The sequence below is a fragment of the Gavialis gangeticus genome, unplaced genomic scaffold (assembly GCF_001723915.1).
Source record: "Gavialis gangeticus isolate Ggan-Ray unplaced genomic scaffold, GavGan_comp1, whole genome shotgun sequence".
Lineage (NCBI taxonomy): Eukaryota > Metazoa > Chordata > Crocodylia > Gavialidae > Gavialis > Gavialis gangeticus.
The window spans coordinates 67,862,063-67,889,219 of NW_017729032.1; the positions used below are offsets into that span (position 1 = coordinate 67,862,063).

At 40.9% G+C, this 27,157-nt stretch overlaps 1 protein-coding gene across 1 annotated transcript in view; it reads right to left on the reverse strand.

The window, feature by feature from the left end:
• COG3 (component of oligomeric golgi complex 3) overlaps positions 1-27,157 on the reverse strand; it is a 62,756-nt gene that overhangs the window by 34,994 nt on the left and 605 nt on the right. The window contains exons 2-14 of the mRNA XM_019523813.1: positions 23,579-23,630; positions 20,648-20,794; positions 19,993-20,054; positions 17,071-17,236; positions 14,271-14,345; positions 14,038-14,130; positions 13,617-13,742; positions 11,454-11,534; positions 11,225-11,268; positions 10,105-10,231; positions 8,631-8,722; positions 6,142-6,281; positions 4,399-4,559 (exon numbers count right to left, since the gene is read on the reverse strand). Of these exons, the coding sequence (XP_019379358.1) occupies positions 4,399-4,559; positions 6,142-6,281; positions 8,631-8,722; positions 10,105-10,231; positions 11,225-11,268; positions 11,454-11,534; positions 13,617-13,742; positions 14,038-14,130; positions 14,271-14,345; positions 17,071-17,236; positions 19,993-20,054; positions 20,648-20,794; positions 23,579-23,630 (1,366 nt within the window). The remainder of the gene's footprint in view (positions 1-4,398; positions 4,560-6,141; positions 6,282-8,630; positions 8,723-10,104; positions 10,232-11,224; positions 11,269-11,453; positions 11,535-13,616; positions 13,743-14,037; positions 14,131-14,270; positions 14,346-17,070; positions 17,237-19,992; positions 20,055-20,647; positions 20,795-23,578; positions 23,631-27,157) is intronic.

A 27,157-nucleotide genomic window follows, 5' to 3' on the forward strand; every position in this document is an offset into this window, starting at 1 on the left:
ACAAGGACCAAAAAACTAAAAATTAAACAAATTCCAAAGATTCTATTTTAGTCAATTCACAGGTTTAATTCCAGTTTCCACCTTCAGCTTTTTAAATATGGCATTTTTAAAAGCTATTCTGAATGAAAAAAATCAAAACATGCCATTCTGGAAATATCAAAACAGGATCTCTCTACATTGTCACACAGCTTCATTTCTTTTTTCTTAATGATACTGTCATGCACATTTTTCAAAATCTCTCAACTGACAAAAACAGCACTTTTTGGTGCAAAATATTTCAATCAGTTGTAGCAAACATTTTTACTGATACACTAGAAGAAATAGCAATGATGAGCTCATAGCTCAATCTGATAGGTGCGCTGGCCTTGTTACAATTAATAAAAGTAAAAACACAGCAGAAATATTGCTAAACAATTTTAAAAACCACAAGAAAAAATTCTGTTAATTAAGGTGGTAATATTTTTTGGAGTCTTTCCAGTTAGGTAAAGACATTTTTCCATGATTTAAGACAGTGCTTCCTAACCAGCGTGCCGTGGTACAATAGTGTGCCGTCAGAAATTAACAGGTGTGTTGTGAAATTTTTCCATGGCAATGAGCTACAATAGGTATGAGGATGGGGAACGCCTTAACAGGTGTGCTATGGAAAATTTTTATTGATGTAAGTGTGCCTTGGGCTGGAAAAGGTTGGGAAACACTGATTTAAGAAATTCACCGCCAAACTATATTACAACCAACATAAAGAGTAATTTAACATGAAGACTATTTCATTAAGCAAAATTGAAAAAAACTGTCATTGTTGAACCAAAACCCATGAATATAAAGAAAAAATTTTAAGGCATGTAATATATTTTGACTAAAAAAACCCCAAAAAACAAACGAAGCACAAGAGTAAGAATACATTCTGAGCAAATTGTGGACACCGAGTACACAATACCTTCAACAAAGTATCTGTATTACAACAAGATAACAAGAATTGAATTTTTGCTAGCTGTCTTATGCACTGGATTCAGCTATGATATCCATATTGCAAGATTTAATATGCAGGAACCTCTTTTTCACACTGGCTGGAAGGTGTCATGCAGGCAGAAACAATTCTTAAGAATGCAGCAATGTTGCTTCCTCCCACCTCCATTTTTAATAAAACAAAAACACTTTGAGAAGAAACTTGCTTTGTTTTAATGGGGTCTTACTGAACAGCCTGGCTAGGGACAGAAGATGCACATAAACCAGTTTAAGTAATCAGAAATTGGTTTAAACCTGTAACAAAATAGACTTCCAGTGAACATAAACCAGTTTCAGAATGGTTGAAACTGGTTTAAGATAAATCTGATTGAATGTAGTATCAGACTTAACTGATTTAGGTCAAACTGATTTCTGAAACTTCTGCCCCAGACCCCTTCCTGGTTCAAGTTAAGTCACAGTCCCCCAGCATCCCAGCATACTTTGCAGCCCTGGGTTGGGCTGTGCTGTCTGCTCCAGAGAGCAGGGCTGGCCCCACCCCTCTGCTCCCTAGCTGGGGCAGTGAGGGCTGGCTGACAAGGGGGTGGGGGTGGGAAGCCTGGCTGGGGACCACAGCTGAGTCTGCCAGGGTAGGGGCAGCCCCTTCCAGACTTTTCCCCACAGAATCGGAGGCAGTGGGGGAGGGGGCAGGATGGAAGCAACAGCCTGAAAGGGACTTCCCCCCCAGGCAAACCCCAGCTGGGGTCTAGGGTCTCAGAAGGGTTTTAATCCCCCCTTCCCCAGATCAGTGTGCTGGCCATGCCCCCTGATCTCTGCTTGAGATAAGGCCTGTGGGATCTCCACTCCAACACCTAAGACCACCTGCTGATTCTCTACAAAGGATTTTCTGAATACCCAGCAGTAAGGAGACACTCTGCCCCCAGGATTACATAAAACTTATGTAAGGCTCTCTCTCTCATCTTTCTGGTTTATTACATTTCATTTTAAGTTAGACTAAGCTGCGTGTGTTTTAGTGGGCTGTATCTTAGCTTAGGTAAAGATTTTTGGCTGTTCTTCATTGTGTGCTTGAGGTTGCAAATTGCTGTGTTCAATACATGCTCGCTTCAGAGAAAGAACTATTCTTATTTAAGCTTTATGAATTCAATGCCACAACCTTTTTCCCCCCACCCACCACTTCCTCAGCCTGGCAGCCTTGAGTGGGAGTGGGAGTGGGGAGAAGCAGCCTGGCAAGCACTGCCTCACCCCACCTCTCCACCCCACCTCACCCCACCCAGGCAGACCCGGGTTGGGGTCCCCTGTGGGCCAGGGAGGGGATTTAAACTCCCACCCTCCAGCATGCTAGCCCCAAGCTGGAGCCTGGCCATACCCCCTCTGCTGGAGCAAGGATGGGGAGAAGCCTTGGAGCTTCAGTCCCTTCCCTTCGACTGGCTGGGAGCCATGCTCTAGCATCCCCCAGCCTCTGCCCACTGCAGGCATGTGGCTGCATTTCCTGAATCAAAAGTGAATGTCTGTTCACTTGCTTCTTGGTTTAATCTCTGCAGCTTAGACTAACCTGCAAAGAATGAATCGATTCCGCCTCAGGCTTTTTGACTGTCTACATTTAGCCCCTGTCCTTTCTGCCACTTTTCCTGGTGGCAAATGATTGGCTAATGGTCTTGCTTAGGAACATCTGTTTGAGTACAGCCTTTGAAACCTAATTTAATATTCTAGTGGATTCCACAGAAATCATCAACTACAGAATAGGGTTTTATAGGATAAATGCACTCAGAAGGTAGCACTCAAGTATTCTCTTTAGCATATTCTCCATAGGAATTCAGTTAAATGTTTTCTCAGTACTGCTAGCACTTCCAAGTCCTGTCATGCTACGGCAATTGTACACTTTGGGTTTTTTTCTCTCCCCCTCATGGATTGGTCATCTTGGTAGCAACTGCTTGAAAATGCAAATAGACTATTAACACTTGAGTACAAAAGCATAAAATAAGCTCTTGCTCTGACATTCTGGCAGAACATTTTATTAATCCCATTTACTCAGACACACGAACCCCTCTCAAAATAGTCAACATGAGTTTAGAAGTGATCAGGCAACAGTGAAGTAAATCACCAAACAAGTGAGAGAGAGAACAGAAGGCTTAAGAAGGTGGAAATCCTACAGAATTTTCTGGTTAAGTACTAGAACAGATTTCTTAGATCGGGGAACCTCCATCTTTGAAAGTTTTTAAGTGCAGCTCAGAAAAAACATTTGGTAAGGATGGTTCAGACAGGGATAATCTTGACTCAAACAAAGTTCAACTAGGTGACCTCCTTTCAGCCTTGTGCATCCATGAATTAAAAAAGTAAAACTCCTTCTCCTCTTTGCCATGACTGGGTAACCACAAAATTAATACTAACTAGGGTACCATCAGTAAATAAGACCTTGTCTAGAGTAAAAAGGACACAACTAAAGCTGCATAATCCAGCTTCACCCTGTGCAAACTGGCATACATTTATGCCAATATAGCTATCCTGCTTCTTTCCTTTCCTGATTGGTCAGTTTCAGTAAACCTGACAAATCTCTCAATGCCAACTGTCCTGACAAGTCAGTTGGAAAACAGAATTGATGAATAATGTTACAAATCTCAAAAACACAGGCTGGCCAAGACCAGCAAGGTTCCAATCGAATCATTCAACATTCTGATTGCTTCCCACCATATTGCAAGGAAATATCAGCAGTCCTGCTTTTTATTATAATGTACTTCAATAGCATGAAGTATTACTAAATTTTTAATTATATATCAAATATACTGTTTCACTGACATTTTTATTCTATGAACAATTGCTTTCTGGGGTCTTGCATCAATAGGACACTGTTTTATTAAAATAAAGTAAATTATGTCTTTTAAATCCTTCCAGCAGTTGTATTATGAGCACAAATCTGTCCTGTGAAGAGTTGAAAATTACTGCCTTAAGTGGCAAATAAAGGCAAAAGCAACTGGAACCTATTTTTGACCTGACCAAATAATCTTTTTTTTTTTTTTTTTTTAAATACAAGAACAAAATAGTATCTGAATAGCAATTTTGAAAACAACACAACTAACAAACTGTCTGATCACAGAATATTTTCTTACAATTAACTCCAAATCTCTGTTGACAATAAGCAAAGTCAGGACTACAATTTCTGTTGTTTGTTTATTTTAAAGAGAAAGTTAGATGTCTCAAAGTTCAGACTAATGCAATAGCAAAAACTATGGCCAGATTAATTTAAATCTAAAATGTACTACATCACCTGACTTCAAACTACAGGTTAATCAAGGGATTTAATTGTGATAATATCACTCCTTTTAAAAAGGGCTAAATATCAGAAGTTTCTATCCACTTTCATCTGTTGTGCCCTGCAATGTAACTATGTATGGTGTATAAAATTAAGAAAGCAAGTAAACAACATGCAAGCTTGTCCTGTACCTCCATCATTTCCAGCTTATCAGGGTATGCAAGATCCCCTGGAGCAGGCTTGTAGCCCGTGATATCAGTCTGAATATAGATGTGCGTCCTGTAGACAAGGCGTTCTTGCACATCCTCTAACATCTGTTTGATGCCAGCGGCAAATGCACCCAGCTGTTCCGCTGAAAAGAACATCAACATATTACTTTCAAAACTTCTGGAAAAGGTACAAGTAATCTTCTTTGAGTTTCATCTTTTGCAAAGATCTTTGTCACAAAATATATATGTCTGCCTTTCTGTGCAGCAATTTCAAAGCAACCTGAATTGCTGATCTGCCACTGTCTTGCTGTTTGGTCTTTTGCCAGTCACCTATATTCTCTTTGCCTAAGTTTTTCCAATGTGCAAACTGGAAATGTGACAGAATTAGAAAATACAGATAAGTGAATGTATAAATCCCCCAATCTGGGAAAAGCTGAAGTTTCAGCTTGTCTACTAAATATAAGCACAGCGTAATTTAGGTATATGGATAGCATCACAAAGTAGACTAACAAGACCATACTGCAAGATAGCCAAATAATTTGGTTTACTGGCTCCAAAAAACAGCAAGTTCTTAATGGTCCAAGCAGAAGCACTGTAAATCAAACTTCAAAAGTACTATGTTTACATAGCAAACTAGTAATTAAAAGTAGCTCAGAGACATCAAAAAACAAACCAAATTAAAAAACAAACCTGTTTTGTTATCCTTAAAGTTTGGCTATTTTTCTAAAGCCAGAATTATAATCCATTCCTCATATTACCTTCACAACCCCAGATCTCTGCTTCCCATAGGTAGCACCAAACATTATAGATTGAGACAGTAACACCATACTTGGGACAACTATAAAGTGCCTTGTAAAGTAAGAGAAAAATGGGTCCATGTCCTTTTTGCTTCTGTATGACACGTAAAAAAAAAAATGCTGAACAAAAATTTTCCTCAATTGTTTTGCATTAAAAAAATTCATTTTTTTTTCCCTGGAGACCTAGCAAAAACTGTAAACATTCAAGAAACAGAAAGCTGAGCACCTGAAACAACCTTGTTTTTAAAAATGTATTTAAAATGCCCTTTTTTATGCTGGGGCAGGAAGGATGATGTCTGTTACAAGCTCAAAACATTTCTCAACACAAGGAAGAGCTTGTTATCCATAAGTGAAAGGCCTTTAAAAAACAGGATAAAAAAGACTTGAATTTCTGATATTTGTACGGCAAAAAATAAAGAACACAAATTTCTGTATACTTTTGCTGTGCAATTTTCTCTCTCTCAAAGTGACAGACACCCGAAGAGGTCCTGAAGATTTATGAAGATTTTATAGGTTACACAGCAATTCACAAAATGAACTAGTTTCTTCACCTATACTAAAACTTTTTTTTAACAAAACAGAACCCTTGGCCAGATGTAAAAGTATTTTTATCATTGTACCTTGACTCTACATCAAACAAGTGCACAGATTTTCTGATTTGAGCAGTCCCATTGAGCTCAAGTTATTACACAAGAAATAGTGACTGCAGAATAGAGGATTTTACATTAGTAAAATCCAGAGGTAACAGGATTTAGAATGCCTTTTACATACTCATCTGCATGAAAATGTTTTTAAAAATAGTCATTTGTACCATCAGCACAAAGCTGACATAAAATAAGCTTGTGGCATACAGAATACACAAAACAAACTGTGCATGCTAAATTTAATAGTAAAACAGTGTAAATTTCAGATTCCACTTATGAATTACCATTGTTCTGTACATGGTCTTCAAGCATCTCATTTTTTAGAATGCCACAGAGTTCAGACAAAGTTTCTAAGTGAATAACGTGGATGATCAATGGCCTGAGGACATCATATAATGATAGACACAATTTTTCCAAAAGTTCACTATGAAATAAAAAAAAAATATATATATATGTAAGCATTATTAACAATATTTCTGGGGTACCAAAACACTAACTAAGTTCATGTCACATGGAAGAATAGCTCCTGTATGTTAACATACTAGATGTTCTCAACATAACATGATTTTGTTATTCCAATCCAATGAAATTACCATTCATTTCAGCACTACGTAACATTCAATAATAAAAATAACTAGCCTCAGAATAAAAATAACTAGCTTCAGAAACAATTGATAACAGTTTCTTATTTCTTCTCCATAAGAGTCCAGTGTAGAAATCAAGGCATGGCATTTTAATTCAGCAATGTTAAAAAAAAAAAATCACATTAAAGCACATACGGTAATGCTAATATTCATTCTGTGTCACTTGTGACGTTCCCTTTGCTACAACACAAGATTTGTGTTTAATGAGAGTTCTCCCCATCTCAGACTAGCTGCTTCTTGATCATGCAATGAAGTCACAATATGCAACTAGAAACAATCTGAAAATGTTAGTGACCGGTGCAAATTAGTAAAGGAAATATTTGAAGTATTTAAATTAGATAGTTTGGTACATTTGCAAGTTTGCTCCAGTCTCAGTCTTCTTATCCTAGATAAACCATTTCTGTTCAGAAAGAATTAGTGACAGTCAATAGTACGTGGGAGTTTGGATTCCTTTCACCAGTGTTCCCAAGAATCAGAACAGATAACAAAGACCACATTTTTCAATGTGGGCCTCCCTGTAAGAGCTCTAGAAATGTAACAGCATAATATAACATAGCAAGTAGCTCTAGTTAAGAGCAAAAGCTAAGAGGAAGAAAACTGCTCAGCTGCCCCACACACATTCACCCCTCCAAAAGTAAAAATTCAGGCCATTCACGTCAAGATTTAGCTCCTGAAACAGAGCTCCTAAATCTATTCTGTCATCTAATTAATAATGACTCACAGCACCTCAGCACTTTTGGGAAATACAACTGCCAATTATGTGCCTCAATTAGGCTTATTAGGCACCCTCAGTTTGAAGCATCTGCCTCAAACTTTGCTTTTTTTTTTAGAGGTGAAAAATGTAGAAAAAGCCAGGAGGAAAGGAAGAAAATGGACTTATGACTAATAAACCATAACTGCTTTTCATCTACATTCAAAACTAGCTGTCAAAAATTTATATTAGATTTCTGAACTATGGCTTGAGTTTCTAAATTAGAATGTAAAAGCTTGTCTGCACAGATTTTTTTAAACTGGTCTAATGAAGAATATCCACATAATGGTGTTGCACTGAGCTAATTAATTAGGTTTTTAACTTTAGTAAGTCAGTGAAAAAAAAGTGACTAGACAATGCCTGAGAACTCAGCTTCGAGCAACAAAAAGTGCTGCAAATAACAGGAACTCTGTAGGGCAAACAAGAAACAGAACAAAACATCCTAACCATAACATCCCTTACTTGAACAAGTCCGTACTGTAGATTTCTACTGATGCCCCTAGACAGAACTAGAAACAAAAAGGGGGAGGTGGAATGTACTAATGCTTCTCTACTGGGCTTTGCCAATACAAGATGCGAAAAAGCGGAATTACTCAGCAGTTTTCAGAGACTGCCAAAATACAGTGTGTGCTCTTATGCTTGGCTCCATCTTGATGGTGCTCAGACAGCCCCAGACTCTTCCTCAGAAGGGTGAAACTTAAGCCACTGGGCTTTTTATGTTTAGCACACATTAGAGGATCTCAAACTTCCTTTTCAACTCTGGGGGCCATGCTTGCCTTTAGTGTGGCACTGGTACCCTCTAAGCTCTGTTCTGCACCTCTAGTTTTTAGTTTTAGGGTGCAGATTCAGCAAGAAAAAGAACAGTGTCTTCTTCAAGTTCCACCTACACTTGACCAAAAAGTGTCATTTGACAAAATGATGTGTCATTCAAGATATCACAATCCGTGTGGCCTATTAATGTCCCTCTCCCTTACATGATTTGATTAGCAATATAAATAACTATTGTTAAGCATCAGTATAAACAGCCACTGAGAAAAATCAGGGAGAGCTCAGGCTCAGATATCCCAATGACAGGCCTGTTATAGGAATTACAACAACAGAGATTGCCATAATTCCCACTGCCTAACTCTCAGACCATCTATGTCATTTACATTAAATTCAAGTTTTCAAAATCATCTCAGATCTGCTGCAAACTAAGGTAGATGCATGAAAAACTGCAAAGCAGCCTTGCTGCTATATATCAGTCTCACATAAGTGGGGTAACGCTCAAGGTCCCCAGTTCTGGGACTGACTACTGTAGCAGTGTAGACAAGCCCTACTGTGTCACAACTTATTAAACATTACTGACAGTACAACAAGAACAATATATACCACCTACTCCAATTTTGGTGTTGGTTTTGTGAAAAACTCATTGTAAAGCTGGTGTTCGTCCTGACACACATGGACCATAAAGGCACAGCCACTTCGTACCTGCAGTCAATAAACACAAAGATGTGATTAGCTAATAGTCATCCTTGTAAAGTTGACACCTGCAGCAGCAAAGCATTAGTACCCCACAAAGGTGTTGCTCCTATGAGGCTACTGCTGTTGTAGGGAGTGTAATCTAGATACATGGTACGGGAAATGTTTCTGGAGAGAGTTGTTCTCACCATGTGCTGGTGCAGACAAGTACCAAATATATTTATACTGAAAAGGATACTACAGTGACCGTCACTCCTGCTGAAAATTAAACTGAAGGCTGACATTTGACCACTTAGCAGCTTCAAAGAAGGGAGATATCATATCTATAGCTCAAATTCCATCAAATCAAATAAAAACTCCTTGTGCAACCTTTTTTATTTTATTTTGCATTTAACAATGTTTAGAAGACCCTCACTTTTTATGAATGAATCCAAGATTTGTTCCAGACAAAGAAAAAAGGGAGATTTTCATAGAATCACAGAAAAGGTAGGATGAGATGGGATCCCCAGGAAGTTATCTGGCTCAAACACCTGCTCCCTGACTAAAACACCTCAGTCTATCATTTGTCTAAGCTGCCCTTGCCGAGCATAGAGATTTCACAGTCTCTCCAGGTTGCACATTCCAAAGCGTAACCATCCTCAGAGTAAGAAAGTCCTTCCTAATATCCAAACTAAGCTTTTCCTGGGGCAATTTAACACCATTGCTCCAATAATCAGTTATCAAATCCCTCCTCATCCTCCACAACTGGACATAATACTCCGGGGGAGGCCTCACCAGTGCCAAACAGAGCAAAAGGCTCTCTTCCCTTGATTTGCAATTGACATTTTTGCTAACACAACCCAGTATGCTGGGTTATATTTTTCGTCCTTAACAGGAGGACGCTGTTCGTTCACGTTAAGCTTACGGTTCACTATAACCCCCAGGAACTCTTCTGCAGTACAGTTCTACAGCCGATCCAATTCATTCCACAATCGGTATCTGTCCACACAATTTTTCTGTTCCAGGTGCAAGACTTTGCATTTGTCCTTGTTGAATTTTGTTCAATTGATTTCAGACTGTTACTCAAGTTTACCAAAGTCCTCCTGACTCCTAGCCCTGTCCCCCAGATTGTCTGCAACACTACCCAACTTGGCATCATCTGCAAGTTTGCCAAGTGTGCACTCAATCCCATCCTCCAAATCATTAATATACATATTAAATAATTCCAGACCCAAGGCAGACCCCTAGGGAACACTCAGTTGTATAAGGAGAGGGAAAAAAAACCCACAAATTACTGAATCTGAACATCATCTCACATTACAAGAATTTCTGTGAAATCGTCATGTTTACCCACAAGAGGTTTGAACCCAAACGGAATCGCAGTGATAAAAACATGATCACAAGATGCTTACCAGAGCACAATGATCTCGGTTGTTTTGGCTGGTAAGTTCTGTGACAGTACTTGTAATACTTGGACTAAGCAAGCGTTCCCTCTGATCAAGATAACATTGATGGATTTCATTGAGAAGTTGCTGGTACCTAGCCAACATACATACACAAAACAAACAACAAGTCAAGTAGGAGTTTATCTTCAAATCAACACTGTCTGCATTTCATCTTTTCTGCTATAATCCCATGGTTTCAAAAATCAAGGAAAATATTAGGATGTTTAAGCAATACTATATTTACTTGAGTTTTCCCACCCCCCACTTAACATGGGGGGAAAAAGCCTCTCATCTTGGAATCAAATGAGTCACCGGGGGGCAGGCAGCTGCTGTGACTTCAGCTCCAACCATGGGTCAGGGCCAGAACCAGTCACAGCTGTTGCAGCAGTAGCGCCAGCTTCACAGCACTGCTATGGGACTGGGCTGGGGCCGTACCCCATGCCCTAGGCTGTAATGGGAATGCAGCCTGCCAGCATAAAGCAAGTGTAAGTGGGGTGGGGGGAAGGGAGGGACAGAGGCTGCAAGGAGGGGAAGACCAGGGGTAAGACTGGTGCAAGGAGTGGGGGGGCAGAGGCCTGAGGCTGCAAGTAGGAAGAAGCAGCATAGGAGGGAAGGAGGGAGATGGTGGTATGGGGGCAGGACCATTGGCAAAGGGCATGTTGTCTGCCCCCCTCACCACCTGCCCCACCCCACTACCTTTGCTACCACATACCCCCCTACTGCCTCTCCCACAATGCTCCCCCCCACAGCCTGCCCCTTTACCACCTCCCCCACTGCCTGCACGCCCACCTGGTCCTTTTACTGCCTCTCCCACCACCTTTCCCTCGTGCACTGGTGGGGATGAATTTAAGACAATCCTCCAATAATAAATTATATATGTGGAAAATTATAACAAAATTATCAAATTTTCCACGCATAAAATACAATTTTGGGGGGATGGGGCATTTTAAATTCAGGGTCATCTTGGATTCCGGTAAATACAGCATTAATATTGCTTTAAAATGTTTTTTTAAGCAACTTAACAGGTAAAGTCTGCCAAATTTCTGGAATGTAAAACATTTGAAAAAAATCATTTTATTTTACTCACTCTGGCATTTTCTCAGATCTTTGCTCTATTTGCTCAATAAGAGTCTATTAAAAGAGAGAGAGAGAGAGAAGAATGAACACTAGTCACATTTCCCTTCCCCTCCAGCTCCCCCTGACACCGCTTTAGTAGGTATACTTAAAATAAAGATAAACTCTATCACCCCATATTAATATTAACAATAAATTCAAAACCCATTTAGCTATGAACTATCAGTTACTAGCCTACTTACTCTGACTTTGGGAGCAGCGGCTCTGAATTTTACGTAGAATAGCGTAAAGGCATTGTCAGAATTTGGAACAGCTGAAGGATCCTATATAAAGAAAAGATAAATAACTGATGATAACTTTACTGCATCTGGCCCAGAGTGCTACCTGGCTGGTAAAATTAAGTTCTAAAACAATTTCATTGCTTGGAATTTTACAACTGTATTACCCATACACCTACTTTCAACTAAGTTACACCTGCCTTCTTTGAAAGCAGAGACAAAGGCCAGTCAGGAGAGTAAAATCCATGACCAGAGCAGCAAGGTTTTAATATTCACTATACACTTTTAATTTTTTATCTTCCTCCACCAGCTGCAGCCAGGTTGCTATTTTCTCTGGAACCTGCAACTACTGTTCCACTGATTAATGAACAAGGGTCCCAGTGCTGAATAACGGAAACCTCCCTGAGAGGCTGAGTGAAGGTTTAACTCCCAACCACCCAAGCATTTGTCCAGCAGCTCCACAGCCTAGGTTAGTACACAGCCAGAGCTTTAACCTTCCCTAGTGTTAGAACAGGCAGAACAAGTGGGAAGCAAAATAAAAGGTTCTTTTCAGCCTCTGCTGAACAATGTAATTCCTCTTCCTCTCTGCTAGTTACTCACAGAGGAAAGGATTCACTGTAGTAGCAGTAGTATTTACTGTAGGACCAAAAGCAAGAGGAAGTAGGCTCTCCACCGCCCATTCACATGCCCCCCAGAACAGTGTGGCTGACAACAGAGACCACCATAGCACATTTTCTGATGTCTAAGACTCACACAGGGCACATCTGGCTGAGAGCCATGGGGCTCTTTAGCCTGGAAAAGCACAGGCTCGGGGGTGATCTGATGGCCACCTATAAGTTTATCAGGGGTCACCACCAGGATCTGGAGGAATGTTTATTCACCAGAGCGCCCCAGGGGATGACGAGGTCGAACGGTCATAAACTACTGCGAGACCATTTCAGGCTGGACATAGGGAAGAATTTCTTTACTGTCCGAGCCCCCAAGGTCTGAAACAGCTTGCCATCGGAGGTGGTTCAAGCACCTACATTGAACACTTTCAAGAGCAAATTGGATGCTTATCTTGCTGGGATCCTACGACCGCAGCTGACTTCCTGCCCTTTGGGCAGGGGGCTGGACCCAATGATCTTCTGAGGTCCCTTCCAGCCCTAAAGTCTATGAAATCTACACAAGATGCTACATCACCATAGCAACAAGCTACTGAGCCGTAGCTTGTTGCTACAGCAATGTAGCGTGCCAAGCACAAACCATGGCAGCGATGCTACTGCACAGTAGCAGCTAAAAATAACTGTGCGGTGACAGGACTGTGCAGTAACAGCTGCATTATCTGATGCACATGTCGACGTGCCCACAGAAGAACAAGAAATAAATGGGCCATCACCACAAAGCTGAAAAAAGCCTATGGGCAGCCCCAACTGCCATCCAGGTGGCATCTTCTCCCCTTTCCCAAAGGAACTGCCATACTGGATCAGACCCATGGCCAATCAAGTCCAGCATTCTACCTTAGGCAGAAGTCAATACTGGATGAATCAAAAGAAAATCTCTGGATAGACATGAGGCAATCTGCACCCCCTCAGTTGCGGTCCAATCCTAAATATTGATTTAAACTCTGGAAGGAGGTTTTATTTCTCTGTCAGTACCCTTTTTTGTTGGTAAGAACCATGAAAACTCTGAACATGCCTGTCATTCACATCCAACCCATCTTTGAATCTAGCTAAGCTCTTGGCCTCAGTGACATCCTGCACCGGTAAGTTCCACATAGCGTGAAAAAGCATTGCCTTTATCAGCTTTGAATTTGCTCTCCTTTCAATTTCACTGAATGTCCTTCTCTTGCTGTGGCAATACCAGAAAGCCTGTAATTAACTGGGGCACTGTATATAATTAACTGGAAGAAGGGAAAAGTGGCGCAAAATCCTTGGATCTGATTTTCCAAGGTAAAAACAGTACCTAAATGGGCCATACTGCCAAAATAATGGTTTTCCTACACAGTAGAGTAGCATTAAAAACTTGACTCTTTACAGTCAAAAAAACATCAATCAAATCAATCGGTACGACAAAGCTGCAGGTCCTTCGGTTCAGTCTGCAGTTGCGTCAAAACCTGAAGCCTGACCAAGTCACTGCTCAACTTACCCTTTTTATTAACTGGCTCGTGAGGTTCTGTAGTGTGTTCACAGTGTATGTCTTCATGAGGTGCATCGCTTTAGAAAGGCATTGTTTAAACTTAACCAAATACACAGGATAGTCTTTAAAATTGGGCTGAAATGAACAAAAAAAGACATTTCAAATGGGTAGTTGGACTCACTGGGGTAAAATCCCTTCTGAACAAACAGGAAAAAAAACAGTACAAGCTAACCACCACAGTTTTACAAAATTCTGTAAGGTAAAAGTATACTAATGATATGCATTTCAAGTGCATTTTAAAAGTAGCAAGTCATTCTCGCTTTTGTCAGTAAAAATATACACAATATTTTCTAAAAATCAGAAACCCCCAAATTATTGTAAGCTCTAAAATGCTATTAAAGTTTAACTAAAAAAATACAAAGTTACCTACATGTGATGAAATATATGCAATACAATCATCAAGCTTAGCCAGCATAGGGATGAATCCTTCACTGTTCACAGACAATGTAGGGGAATTCAGTTTCTTAAGAAAAAAGGGAGGGGGGAACAAAAAAAAATCCATCAACTGCAGGAAACCAGAAAACACTGGAAATAAGTGTTTTGATCACAGAATCATAGAATTAAGCAGTTTCTACACTTCACATGTAGTAAAGTGATACTTACTGTGTTAATGTTTTCCAGTTCATTAAAATAAGAAAGCTTCTGTTGGATATTTTCAGCCAGGTCAACAAGCTCTGACTGTTTAAAGACAATAAATGAAATGATCATTTTAGATTTTAAATAAAAACATGGTAAAAGCATTTACATCAGATTCTGCCAGTTAAAAGACTAAAGGAACCCCCCCCCCCAAACCCCAGCAAGATAGAAACATAATTGTTTTAAATTTTGGATTAGAGAAAGCATGCCATATATTATTCCCAAATGTATTATTTCTACAGGCAGTCTATCAAGTCTTCCAGCATTCCATAGGAGCTCGGGGACATCTGCAAGTGACAAGGTTGCTATGACCACTCCAGGGTACTAAAGAATTCTGCCTTACAGGTCTCCGTCCCATAAAAATACCAGGCACACATTTCCATCTTCAGGTTCTTTATTCCCCAGAGCATCCATAAAAGTCAGAAGAAGAAAAGAAAACAACACCACTATAGCTTGGGAAAGGCAGTATTGTGTGGAGAGTTCCATTTACTTGTTAATAGTCTTGTTCCCTTGTACCTCAACAAAATTGTTTATCGATTCCCAAGTAGTTGCATTTGTGCATGCCTTTTGAGTATAGGGGGCTTACACAGAGGTCAGTGAGTGCATAATCTAAACAATGAGAGTGAATACCACTCACCAAGGACATACTTTGGTCTGCAGACCCTATTACAGGTAGTGATGGAAGAGAAGGAAAGAAACCAGCTTGACTGGCATCTCAAATTGAGTTTAGAGAGCTGGCAATAGAAAGAAAAATGTACTTTTATGCTGAATACCTGCTCTTGACAACAGACATGGAACCTCATAAACTGCTCTGAAAATGGCAGATTGATCTAGAAACACCCTGGCAACATTTTTCCTTAATATTTCATTACCATCTCATCTTTGGGAAACTCAATGCAAGAGTCCCATATGATAGCTCTAACTTTTGTTTTTCTGGTTTTAGAAGGGGAAAAAAAAAAAAAAAAGAAATCACTGATTTTCCCATAAATGTTCAGAGTAAATACATCAGTCTGAAGATAATCTAGCTGAAATCCAAAGAGCGTATGTGTTCATGAATAAGTATGACTAGTTTTAAGAAGCCTTTGAAAAAATATCTCCTACTGGAGAATGCAAAATAATGAACAGCCCACTCAAAAAGGAAATGATGACTAAAGTAAACTTGTACAAATGATAAACCTAAACCCAAATTATAAAAATAAGATAGTCTAAGACAATGGTTCTTAACCTTTTCAGACTCCAGGCATCCCTGGATAGACTCAAAGTACACATCAAATAATACCAGTTCTTAGTTTTCACTTGATTTTTTGATGCAAAAAGACAACCAATTCTTCTGTTCCAAGGAATTCAGAAGGACCACAACAGGGCAGAATGTCTCCAACAGTGTGGATGCTAATTTGAAATCTATGGGTTTATCATGTGAATCATGTTTGCATGCCTGACAGTTCCAAAAATTGTATGGCAACCTGTGGCACCACTGAGAGGATCTCAAGGCACCCTGGGGTGTCACATCCCCCTGACTGAGAATCACTGGTCTAAGAAATGAAGAATGGAAAGTGTCTTAGGATGTGACCTTTACTTTTAAGTCACCAAAAATATATTTCCTGCATTAAAATGTATGACTTTTTGGTACGCTGAATTCCAACACGAAAGTATAAAAACAGCTATTTTTACAAAGGAAATCTCCCCAGAGCTTTAGTGAAAAAATCAGATGTTCCTATCTCTAAACCAAATTCCCCCAACACCAGAACTAGCATTTCTCCAGCTCGGTTATATACATGCAAATTTAAGACTCTTTTCCTTGTGGACTCGAGGCTTCTTCGACTCAGATCTTCAACAAGCACTTCAACTGGACATGAAGACAGCACATGCCAAGTATTATTTGTACAAGCCCCAGTCCCCAAAACAGACAGCAAATCAGCAAATAAGTCAGTCTGTTTCCATATTACAAGACAGATATTTTGATCTATTGTAGATACATCATGGCTCTAATAACTCACCCCTGGCTACTACTAGTTACTGGTCTCTCATTGCAAAGGATGACTGTGCCACAGTACTGAGTCAAGAGCAGCAAGTGTGCAAGTGATCATGTACACCTGACTATTAATCAGCACTAAGCCAATTTTAGGCTTCTATTCCTTATTAAATAGATATTTAAAACTATTTAACTGTTTATGACTAAGAATGAAGACATGATTGGAAAATTGTTTCTGTGACTGTCCTGCAGATCAAGGAATAAGAAATAACTCTGTATGAGGGAGCAGAGCCTCTCTCTCATTTCCAATTCTGGATACTTGGATTTACTAAAAAATTATTCAACAACCTTTGCTGCAATGAATGGTTCCATGTCTGATCACATATCCTGCAGATGCAGAATAAAGGTAGGTTCACAAAAAGGAATGGAAATTTTAAAATCCAGTAAATGGGAATTAGGAACAGAACAGAAGCCCTTTCAACAGTAAAGAATTGGTTCAAAAAATACTCCTACAAGTAATATAAGCTAGTTATCTCAGCACAACCATTAATGGAGAGGTGTTCACATCCTCAAACTTGCCGTTACATAGCTCCTTTATTAAAACAAGATGTTTCAGACTGTCCATCCTGACAAACATTTTTCTGCTTAGAGTCTGACCTTTAGAAGAGAGTTGATGCACCTGGTCAAAGTGTTCTAGGAAAAATATCATCATTGCCAAGTACATGTCTCCTCTGCAGAAAGGAGACTTTCATTTCCAGTACCTTTGAAATCTTCAGGATTAACTCCAAACATTACCTGCTCCTTCAGAAGCTGTTCACAGGCTTCATGTAGTGTTCCTGTCTTGGTGGAAACAAAAAGATACTGCTTCTGCAATGATTCCAGATGTTGAAGAGCACTGTTCACATCATCCAGTATGGAATCACATTGCTCCTGAAATCTATACAAATAATCCCTCATCTGTCTAGAAAACAGAACCAAAATGAAACAAAGTAAAGGTCCTCCTTCTAGGTGTACAAACATAATCAAACTATAGCAATGTTTTCTGTACTTCCTCCACCCTAAAAGGATAGCATTTCCTGTTGTTTTTGTAAAAGCAAACAAGTCACAAACTAACTTTATTTAAGCTGATAGGTCATTCATCATGGTTTTAAAATCTACTAAAGTCATGAACTCCAAAGCATTATTAAAGGCAAATTAAATTGAAATAATGTTAAGTGTCTCATTTAAATAAAAAGTAACATCAAAACTAATGACTCTTGAAGCTTGAAACTAGCCCTCTAGGTTAGCACACATGCAATAGTATCTAAAAGTATAAACTTCTCAATGTTGCACAGCCCATGAAAGTAAGGAGAAAAAAATAACTGACTTATTGCATCTCTGGCCTTCTCCAGATAAAATACATATATCCCGGCAATCTCACAGACCACATCTGGATCCATGATCCACAAATGTCTGCATGCAAATAACAGACCACAAGTGAACATTTCTCCAAAACTGTGCCTGGTCCAAGTAATAGACTCAAAATAAACCTAAGGCTAACTGTTTTTAGGGAGCAACACAAATACAGGCAACCCCCACTTAGTGCTCTTAATTGGTTCCTGAAAAGCCAAGTATTAAGTGAAACCGAAAATATCTGATGACCCAAGTTGGCGACCACAAGCATTATAGCAAAACTCGCTGAGCACAAAGTGAAACCAGGTATCAATTTAAAATGAGCGTTATAGCGAAATAGCGCTAAGTGAAACAGCATTAAGCAGGGGTTCCCTGTACTTCTCACAATGAAAAGATAACAGGGAAAAAAAAGAAAATATAAGCAGAAGGGAATACATCAGGATCATATTTTGGGTCATCTGCCAATCTTCAGCAAAGGGCAGGACTGCCAGGGTCCCTAGGCTAGAGGTGTGGGGGGCCCTACTGCATAAGCCTATTGAAGTGGCATCCGGCCCCATGATCGCCCCACAAAATCAGCTGCCTGCCTCCTCGATTTTAGTAGGCGTCTACATATATCTTTTTCAAATGGGCTACTCTAAGCTATCCTTGTGGTACGTTCCCATCAGCATCTCAGCCTTTTGGCTAGGATCAAGCATTTTTTGCACCAATTGGAGGGTGTTAGGGCTGGTTCTCACCCTCCTGGTGCCTATCTGGTATTGCAGTACCACCAGGCCCAGTGCCAGTTCTCTGTGGAGGAAATACCTGTCTGTTTTGTTTTGTTTTTTTTCTTTTAAGGGCCAAAACAAAAAAACCCAAAAAAACAAAAAAGGAAAATAAAGGTTTCCATCAGTATGTTTGCCCAATATAAGGCCACGTGTTTTATAGTCATGCTCAGCATGAGCTGCATTTAACCAGCTTCATAGCTGGTTTCCATTACTGAGCACATACTGCTTTTGGCAGCAGTTTAATGAGCAGGTTTACAAGCAGGTTTCCCTGTATGACAATATAAGATGAGGAGCTTTTTTACTACATGCTGACTTGTGGGAACAGAAGGAAGGGGTGGGGGGCATCTCACCTTATATATGAGTCAATACATAATATTCTTGTTTCTTTTCACTGAATAAGATTAAAACAGAACTGAGAAGGGAATCATAGATAGCTATGAATACAATGCATGATTAAGATAAAGTCTTCTGATATGCTACAATTAGGGGTGCACAGATAGAGATTTTATGGGCCAATACCAATGGCCAATTTTTAAGGAGCCATATCGGTCAATACCGATCTGATTCCAATATGCAGATGGCAGCTTGGAAACCAGAGTCAGGCTGGTAAGTCCGGTGGGGGGGAGGGAAGGGAATAGGGCAGGGGCAGGTGCTGTTCAGCCGGCCACGGGACGGAGCCACAACAAGCTCCCAGCACTGCATATACCCCGGGAGGGCATGGAAAGCGTGTGCCCCCAGATTTGCGTGGGGCAGGGTGGGATGCTGCTGCAGGCTGAGGCTGGGACTGTACCAGGCTCTTCATGGCAGGAGGCTAGGCCAGGCTGCGCTGCACTCAGGGCATGGGAGTGGGGCTATGGGAGGGGAGGGCAGGGGGGAAGGCTGCAGCCAACCCAAAATTCAACGTAGCCCCCCAATCACCCCTCCCAACACCGCTGCCGTGTGCTCTGAATGCAGCCTAGCCCCCACCAGGATGAGCCCAGCACCACCCCCCGCAGTAGCCCACACCATCCTGCACAGATCTAGAGGTATACACCCCCGTGCCCTCACAGGGTACGTGCAGAAGCAGGAGTTGCCACCCCCACTCCCCCGTGCCCCTCAGATGAGCCACTTGCGGCTCCATCCTGCGCCTGCCCCACCTGAGCAATATCTGCCCCACAGCTCTACTCCCTCCCTCACCCTGGGGGCCTCAATATGCACCACCCATGCCCCTTTCCTCCCCCCAGACCAGAATTACCAGCCAGATGCCAGTCTCCAAACCACTGGACTGTGTTCCTCACCCTGTGCATGCTACAGCTGCGTGCATACATGGGGCATTTATCAGCTACATTATTGGCTCCATCAGGCAAAAATAGCTGGGAAAATTTCTATTTTCCCCTATATCAGGGCTAAGCCGATATAGGACCAGTGCATCAGTGCACCTCTAGCTCTAATACATGTAAGGACAAGCTGAGATACATGTAAGATAACCAGAACTCCACTTCTACTTAAGCAGCTGTTTCTAGATGCAATGAATGAATGGTTTAGAGTGGTAAAATACAGAAAACTAAAAAAAACTGCATACCTGTACTTAGCATCTTCATCTTGATCCATCTGAGTCTGTAGCTGGGCAAACCAGGAGAAGAACTAGAACAAAGATTTTGAGGTTGTCAACAGCTTAGACACTACAAGGAACCAATAAGAAAAGCCATCAGATCTGTGGAATGAGTTCAGACTGATAAGCAGGACACAGAAGATGAAGACAAAGTTTTTTCTTAGTACGAAAAATAAAGTGTCAGCATTCTATGATTAAGACAGGCTACCAAACAGCAGCAAACAATTCCACTACACAAATTAACACTCCACTAACATTCTGATAAGAAGGCAAAAGTTTGCATGTCATTTGCTTGTGTTTTTATAAAAGTACAGCATTAGTATTATTTTATTTCAAATATATGTGTACATCAATCCTATGGTACTGTAAACACTTCCACCCATCTTTGGAGATGTTTTGGCTCTCCATATATTCAATTCTATACGGGTAAATATTTGTTATTACATGACTAAGTTAATAATCTTTTCTCTTTCTCTCTTTGCATATATACTCAGTACCAGTGAAATAATTGTAGAGAAATACAGAAAGTAGCAGGAAATACAGAAACTCCAAGAATCCATTGAAAAGATCATCTTAACTTTTAAGTCATGCCACTAAGGCAATGAAGGGATTTGGTCTTGTTTACCTGCTGTGCAGTTTCAATTCTTTCATCTTCCATCCCCAAGGCAGTGAAACCTTTCAAGAGGACGTCCTCTGTGGATTCTGGAACTACTCCAGTCAGCGTAACAGTTAGCGACTGTGATGTTAAACTGCATAAATCTTCTATTGGAAGCTGTACATAAAAATCCCCAAAGCTTGGTTAAATAACTCCTTAAAATAAGCGAGTATTTTCAATATTAATTTAACAAGACAGCTGATATTTATGAAAAAAATTGAGTTTCCAAAGGTCATATTTGTTTACTTTTAAAGGAAGAATCATAGTGGAGCTTTTATAAATTGGTTTGATAACATATTAAGAAGTATATCAACAGGACAGAAATATTTCTGGGAAATTTCTCATCACAGTATGAAATATATGGATGTATATAGACAAGACTAACTGAAACTGAGTGAACATTGCTGTCTCTTGGATATGTTCCAATAAGAAAAGCAAAATTGACCTGCTTTGCTAGAAAGCAAGACAAATTCATATTTCTCAAATAAATATCTGAAGACAAGACAGACAACTCAGAATTCACGTACAAGCAAAAAGATCAAGGTGCCCACTGTCTGCACAGAATAGCACTCCTCTGACACAGAAATTGTCATAAGGCTTCTCTGTCACATACCCACAGGAAACCTCAGACCCAATGTTGCCAAGATGTAACATTCCACTCATTTCAGAATGATCTGTTTAAAATACTTTCTAATGAAGCATCCAAATGATAAAGGAATGTTTCTTTTAAAAATAATCTCCAAGAAGCATCATCAACAAGGAATTTTTGTGTTCAGTAAAAGAAAGTACAATTTGGGATAATTTTTAGTAAGTTTAGTTGGGAGATGTTCTTTAGATGCATCTTATCCTTACATAAAATGTTACAATGAATGGCATTCTAACATTCTGATGAATGCACATAGAATCATCACCCTCTTTGACATGCTTACAATTATGGCTTATGCATACTCACGAAAATAGTGCTATACGCAACTTCAGAAGAAAAATTTTTGATTGCAACTATATACAGAACCATTTAATTTGGCAACAAATAATTACTGCCTGATTCTATTAATCAGGTAAAGGCAGTTTGATTTAGATATTATGTCTGAAAACTAATGAATTCACACAGAACTTGATTCATCTTTTTAATTGCTGGCAGGTTGCTTGGTTGGGGGGGGGGCGGCTTTTAGTAGCAGTCAAAAAGGAGGAAGTGATAACATCAGTTTCCCTAGACACTTTTTCTGACACACCTTAATTCAACATCCCCCTACCACTTAGCAATCCTAGCTCACATGAGGATTAGGCCTATTTGTGGTAAGCAGTTTAGACAGTTAGGTGAAGAAAACTGGTCCTGAACTTCAGGTAGGATTTTTAACTCAGAGTTCCAGAAACTAAAAGCTAATAGACAGATCCCAGGATTGGGAGCCAGTAGTCACTTTGGCATGCCTTTCTACTAATAGTGTGATCTCAGGACAGGCAATCAGAGCCTGTTTTAAAGAGCTGCAGAAGACCCAGAACTCCAATTTGCAACTGGAGCCAAGAGCACTCAAGGTCCTGAGTTTCCCTTAGGATTAAGATAATATCTCCTTTTTGCAAGGCTAACTGAGATCTGTGACTGAAGCAGCACCAAGGATGATCCTGGCAGTAACCCATTCAGGAACTATGCCAGGGTGGGAAAAATGCGGCCCAGGGGCCGGATGTGACCCCCAAGGCCATTCTATCCAGGCCATAGGGCCCCTAAAAAATTTAGAAAATTAATATTTATCTGCTCCTGGCTGCCTATCATGTGGCCCTCGATGGCTTGCCAAAACTCAGTAAGCGACCCTCCGCCCAAAATAATTGCCCACCCCTGCACTATGCCCTCCAGCAGCAGGATATTCCTTTATAAACCTGTGGGCTAGTTGTCAAGTAATAAGATGTTAGTAAATATAGTTTAAGGAAAATGGGTAGTTGGAGATTCATACAAGAGAAGAATTACAAAATTCAGCCAGGACAGGATGAAAGTAAGAAGCGCCTAATTAAACTGGTATTTTTGAGAAGCATAATTTTTATTCCCTTTTAACATTTACTTTTTTCTTCATAGATCCATCCATACTAATCCTAAGTAGCGTTTTTCCGCTCCATGCTAATGTAACAGGGACTATAATTCTATTTAAGTATAACCCTTTCTTATTCAGGAGGATAATATGAAAATGTTCATACTTAATATTTATGAAAACTATTTCAATCACATCACATATATTTAAACCATATACCTTTTACATTTATTAAGCACAGTTTTTTTTATAGCAGACAAAAAAGAGAAAAAAACCCACCACATTCAGATTTGCAGCAAGAAGCGAAACGTTCTTAGAGTGATGAATGCACTAAGTGAACGATAGGCAATGTTCTTTAATAATGAGTCAAAAGTAGGCCCGCTTGTTTGGAAAGCTACCACCACCTTTAACAAACAGTCTCACTGCTGGAAGCTCTATGGAGTTATAATGTAACCAGCAGTTTTATAATGGCACAGTAAAGCCATAGTAGAGTTGCTTAAATGAAAACCAATACTCCCTTGTGTTTTTGACTACCTTTGTGTGAAAACAATTTAATTTAAGTTTGTACAATCTGATTTTTAACAGGGTAAAGCATACAAAATTTTCAGTATTTTAATGAAGGGAAAAATGAACTCAGTGGTATACATTTTACAGTACATATGTTTTTCACAGTCAATTTAATTCAGTTTCCCTAATAGAGTGAAATCAACTTTTGTTACAGTATTTTTAACATTTTAAGATACTGTGGCAGACTGAAGTACTACGACTGAGTAAATTCCAATGCACATTCCTCCAAGTGCTAGTTTTGTGTGTTCACACAGCAACACGAGGCATCCCAAAAGCCTTTAAAAACGTTGTATAAAGCTTTCATTTTATAGTTTACCCTTTCTCTTACTAGAGCAGAGCAGCCTCTAGGACAGAACAGCACAGCACAGCTGTCAAGTAGCAGAACACAATGCGACAGTTTAAGACAAGAGTGAAGAACACTAAATCCAGGTAAAACTACAGGGGTAATTTAGGATAGCAAAATATAATGACTGGCATTTAGAAGAAGGCAGGGTCTGTGGCTAATACTTAGGAAAAATGCCTAAGGACTTAAAGACACATATGTGCCAAGACACCACATATTTTCCATCCCAGAATGCACTAACAGCTATACCCCACTGCATCCCTACAACACTCTTCTGAAGGCTACTTTTTGTGCCACTAGCCAATCATCAATGAACCAGCCTGCCTTGCCTTTTGGAGTAGATCTGTCCCCACTACCAATGTTGCTCACAAAGTCTCTCTCATGCCCCAGGACAAAGCAGCAGCTGTACTATCATCACATATCTGGCACCAGACTATGTGGGAACAGCCTGTCCCCTCCCCTCCAGACATCTACCGTGCACCAAGGCTGGCAAGGCCCTTCACAGACTTAGGTAGTGGCAGCAGCAGCTGCAGCCCAACTCTGCAGCCTCTTCAGCCAAGACAGATCATGACAGAACAGTATTGTAAGCCATAGCACCACCTGAGCACATGGGATAGTGACCTCTGAGGCTGGCATGACAGAAAGAATGTTAAACTAGAAAACAAAAGGAGACAATTGGCAGATGCTCAGCGTCCAGACGTGGCTGTAGTTCACAGGAAGAGGAAAAAAATCAAATAAATGACAACCGATAAAAGAACATCACTGGGTGGAAGGATGAGCAGCCAGGAAAAAGTGTAACTACTGATGGCAGCACTAATGCAGTATGTGATACAGTTAGACAAAGGATTTCATCTAATCTAGGTAAGGAATGGGGTGTGGTCAGTAATACACAAACATTTCAGTCATTTCTTATTGTCAGGAACCTGAGCAACAAAATGGAGGAAATCTGACTTGCGGGTGCAGGGCATGAAAGTGGTATTATCAGGATAACAGAAACAATGGCCTGTGCTATTCAAAAAAGAGAGAAATAGAGGAAGCAGTGCTGGAATAACATGGTACATTAATGATATGATGAACTTTAAAGAGATAAGGGATAAAACAGCCCCCTCACCCTCCGCCTAGGTCTAAATCACATTGGAGATGGATGTTAAAAGAGGTCCTACGGGAGTAGAGACATAACCCCAAGGGTCATAGGAGGTAGGGACAAACATCTCGGTAATATTATTAAAGAGATAAATATAAACTAAGACTTGTGTTCTTTATGGGAAACTTTAATTTCATAGATATGGACTGGAGAAATAAACACTATTAATAATGGCAGTCTCCAGCTGTTCCTAGATATGACAGCTGACCAAAAAACAATGCTATTTTAAAACATCATCTTCACATGAAGCAAGAGGGCTTTACAAAACAGATGGACACCCAGCCTAGTGTTAGGTTAAGCCATTCCAACTGATCTTATTTAAATTAAATGGGAAGATAAATGAAACCAGGTCTGGGAGTAAGGTTCTCAATTTCAGGTAAGTTTTGGTTATCTAAGGGAACCAAGTATGGAAGACAACTAAGCTAAGAAGTAAAGGGAATGGAATTCCTTTAAGTCAAAGATATAAAAGATAAATAACAAATCAATCTGGAAGATGTACATAAGAACTGTCATTAACTGGGTCAGACCATGGGTCCATCTGGCCCAGCATCCAGAGGGAGTGCAGCAGGCTGCAGCCCCTTCACCACCTCCTCCAGAACCTTCTGGTGAGGTCCTGGCTGCACTACTCCCAGCACTTTTTCATTTATGCACTCCCCTTCCATGGCCCCACCAAGTCCCAAGACCTCCTAGTCAACCTCTTCCCAGCCCTAGCCAAACTGGCAACATACCTGACCAGGAAGGAGGAGCCCTGGAGACTGTGGGGCTGTTTTCCTGTTCTTCAGGCACAGTTTCACTGGGCTGTGTCCACTGGCTCTTAAGACTCATTCAAGGGCCTGTGGGCACAGTCCAGTGTGCTCTGCTCAGTGGCCCCCCTCAGGGTACTCATTTTTAACCTATGACCTTCGCTTCCATCCATTTTCTTTTATTTATCCCACAAATTCAGTTGGCACATACCCTCCCACACTCCCCTGTGGGCTATTGGATAACTGTTGCTCTGTGAGCCTAAGGCCCATGTGTCCAGTATGAGTCAAATAGGCCCATGTGCTCTGCTAGGTATCCCCCCTTGACACACTCATTTTTAACCTATTTTGTCTTTTAGTTCTCCCAAGTGATCAGTGATGTGCCCTTAGTGGTCAAAATCACCAAGGGGTGCTTATAACTCTGCTTGGTGGGCTTTGGCCCATATTCCAGAATAGCATATCAAAAAGGCCTGTGTCATACAGTCTACTGTGCACTGCTCAGTGTGTCCCCCTCAGTGCACTTGCTTTGAACCTATGACCCTCACTTCCATCCCTGGTTTTGTCTTTTAGTTGTCCCAAGTGATCAGCAATGTGCCCTTAGTGGCCCCGATCACAAAGGGAAGCTAACAGCTCTATTTGGCAGGCTCTGGCCTATGTTCCAGAATGACAAGCCAGGAGGCCTGCATCACACGAGGCAGTGAGAGGACGCTTGAAAGGAAAAACAAACTGGGTCTGACCAGGGTTTTTCCCCATCATTCTTCTCCCACTTGCAGACTCCAGCACTGAAGGTCTAGGACCTTGTGACTTGGAGGCTGGGCCCCCCTCTCCCACGTTCACTAGGGAACGAGGTCCCTCGCCTCCAAGAATCTGTCCCGTTTTTTGTTTTTGTTTGTTTTTTTTTTAAATCTGGCAGCTTCTGCAACCTTTGGTGGTGCCAAGTCCTGCACCCAAATGACTGACTGGGTGAGAAAAGACTTCCTTGCGTCTGCTCTCAGCTCACTGTCTGTTCCTCCCCTGGGGCACCCTTGGCTCCATTCTGTGAACAAGCACTGACTATGGCTATCTCCAGCCTCTCTCTTCACCCTTTAGTATCTGGTCCACCCTCCTCCTGACACCCCCTCGAACACCTCTCTAAGCCAAACAGTACCAGCCTCCACAGGCTCTTTCCTTCTAGCAAGAGGTGGGGAAAGCACTCGCAGGGGCGGGCTCTGGACCTAACAACATGAACCACCCCCAAGAGAAAGGACTGGGACACTTGAGGACTGAGACGATGGCCTCAAGATAGCCTGAGCCAGACCTTGCAAAGGATGTGAAGCAGCTAATAATTCAAACTTAAATGATGCTCAAGTCAGGCTATCAGGGGATTTGCCCGGTGTATTTAAAGGGTGACATTTTGAAGAACTATGCTTGTTTACACACACGCATACACACAGACATGCACAAGTGCACATGCACCAACTAGGACAAGCCAGATGTTGTTACTGAAGGATCCCTCCCGGCTACTACCACAGAGGCAGCCGAAGCCCCGGGCTGCGGGGAGGCCAGATAGAGCCCGCAGGCGGGCCCGGAATCCTGCCAGCCCCCGGCGCTGCCTGGCACCGGCCCGAGGAGGGAACCCGGGGCCGCCGCGCTGCGCCCCCGCTCACAGAGCGACCCAACGGCCCGACC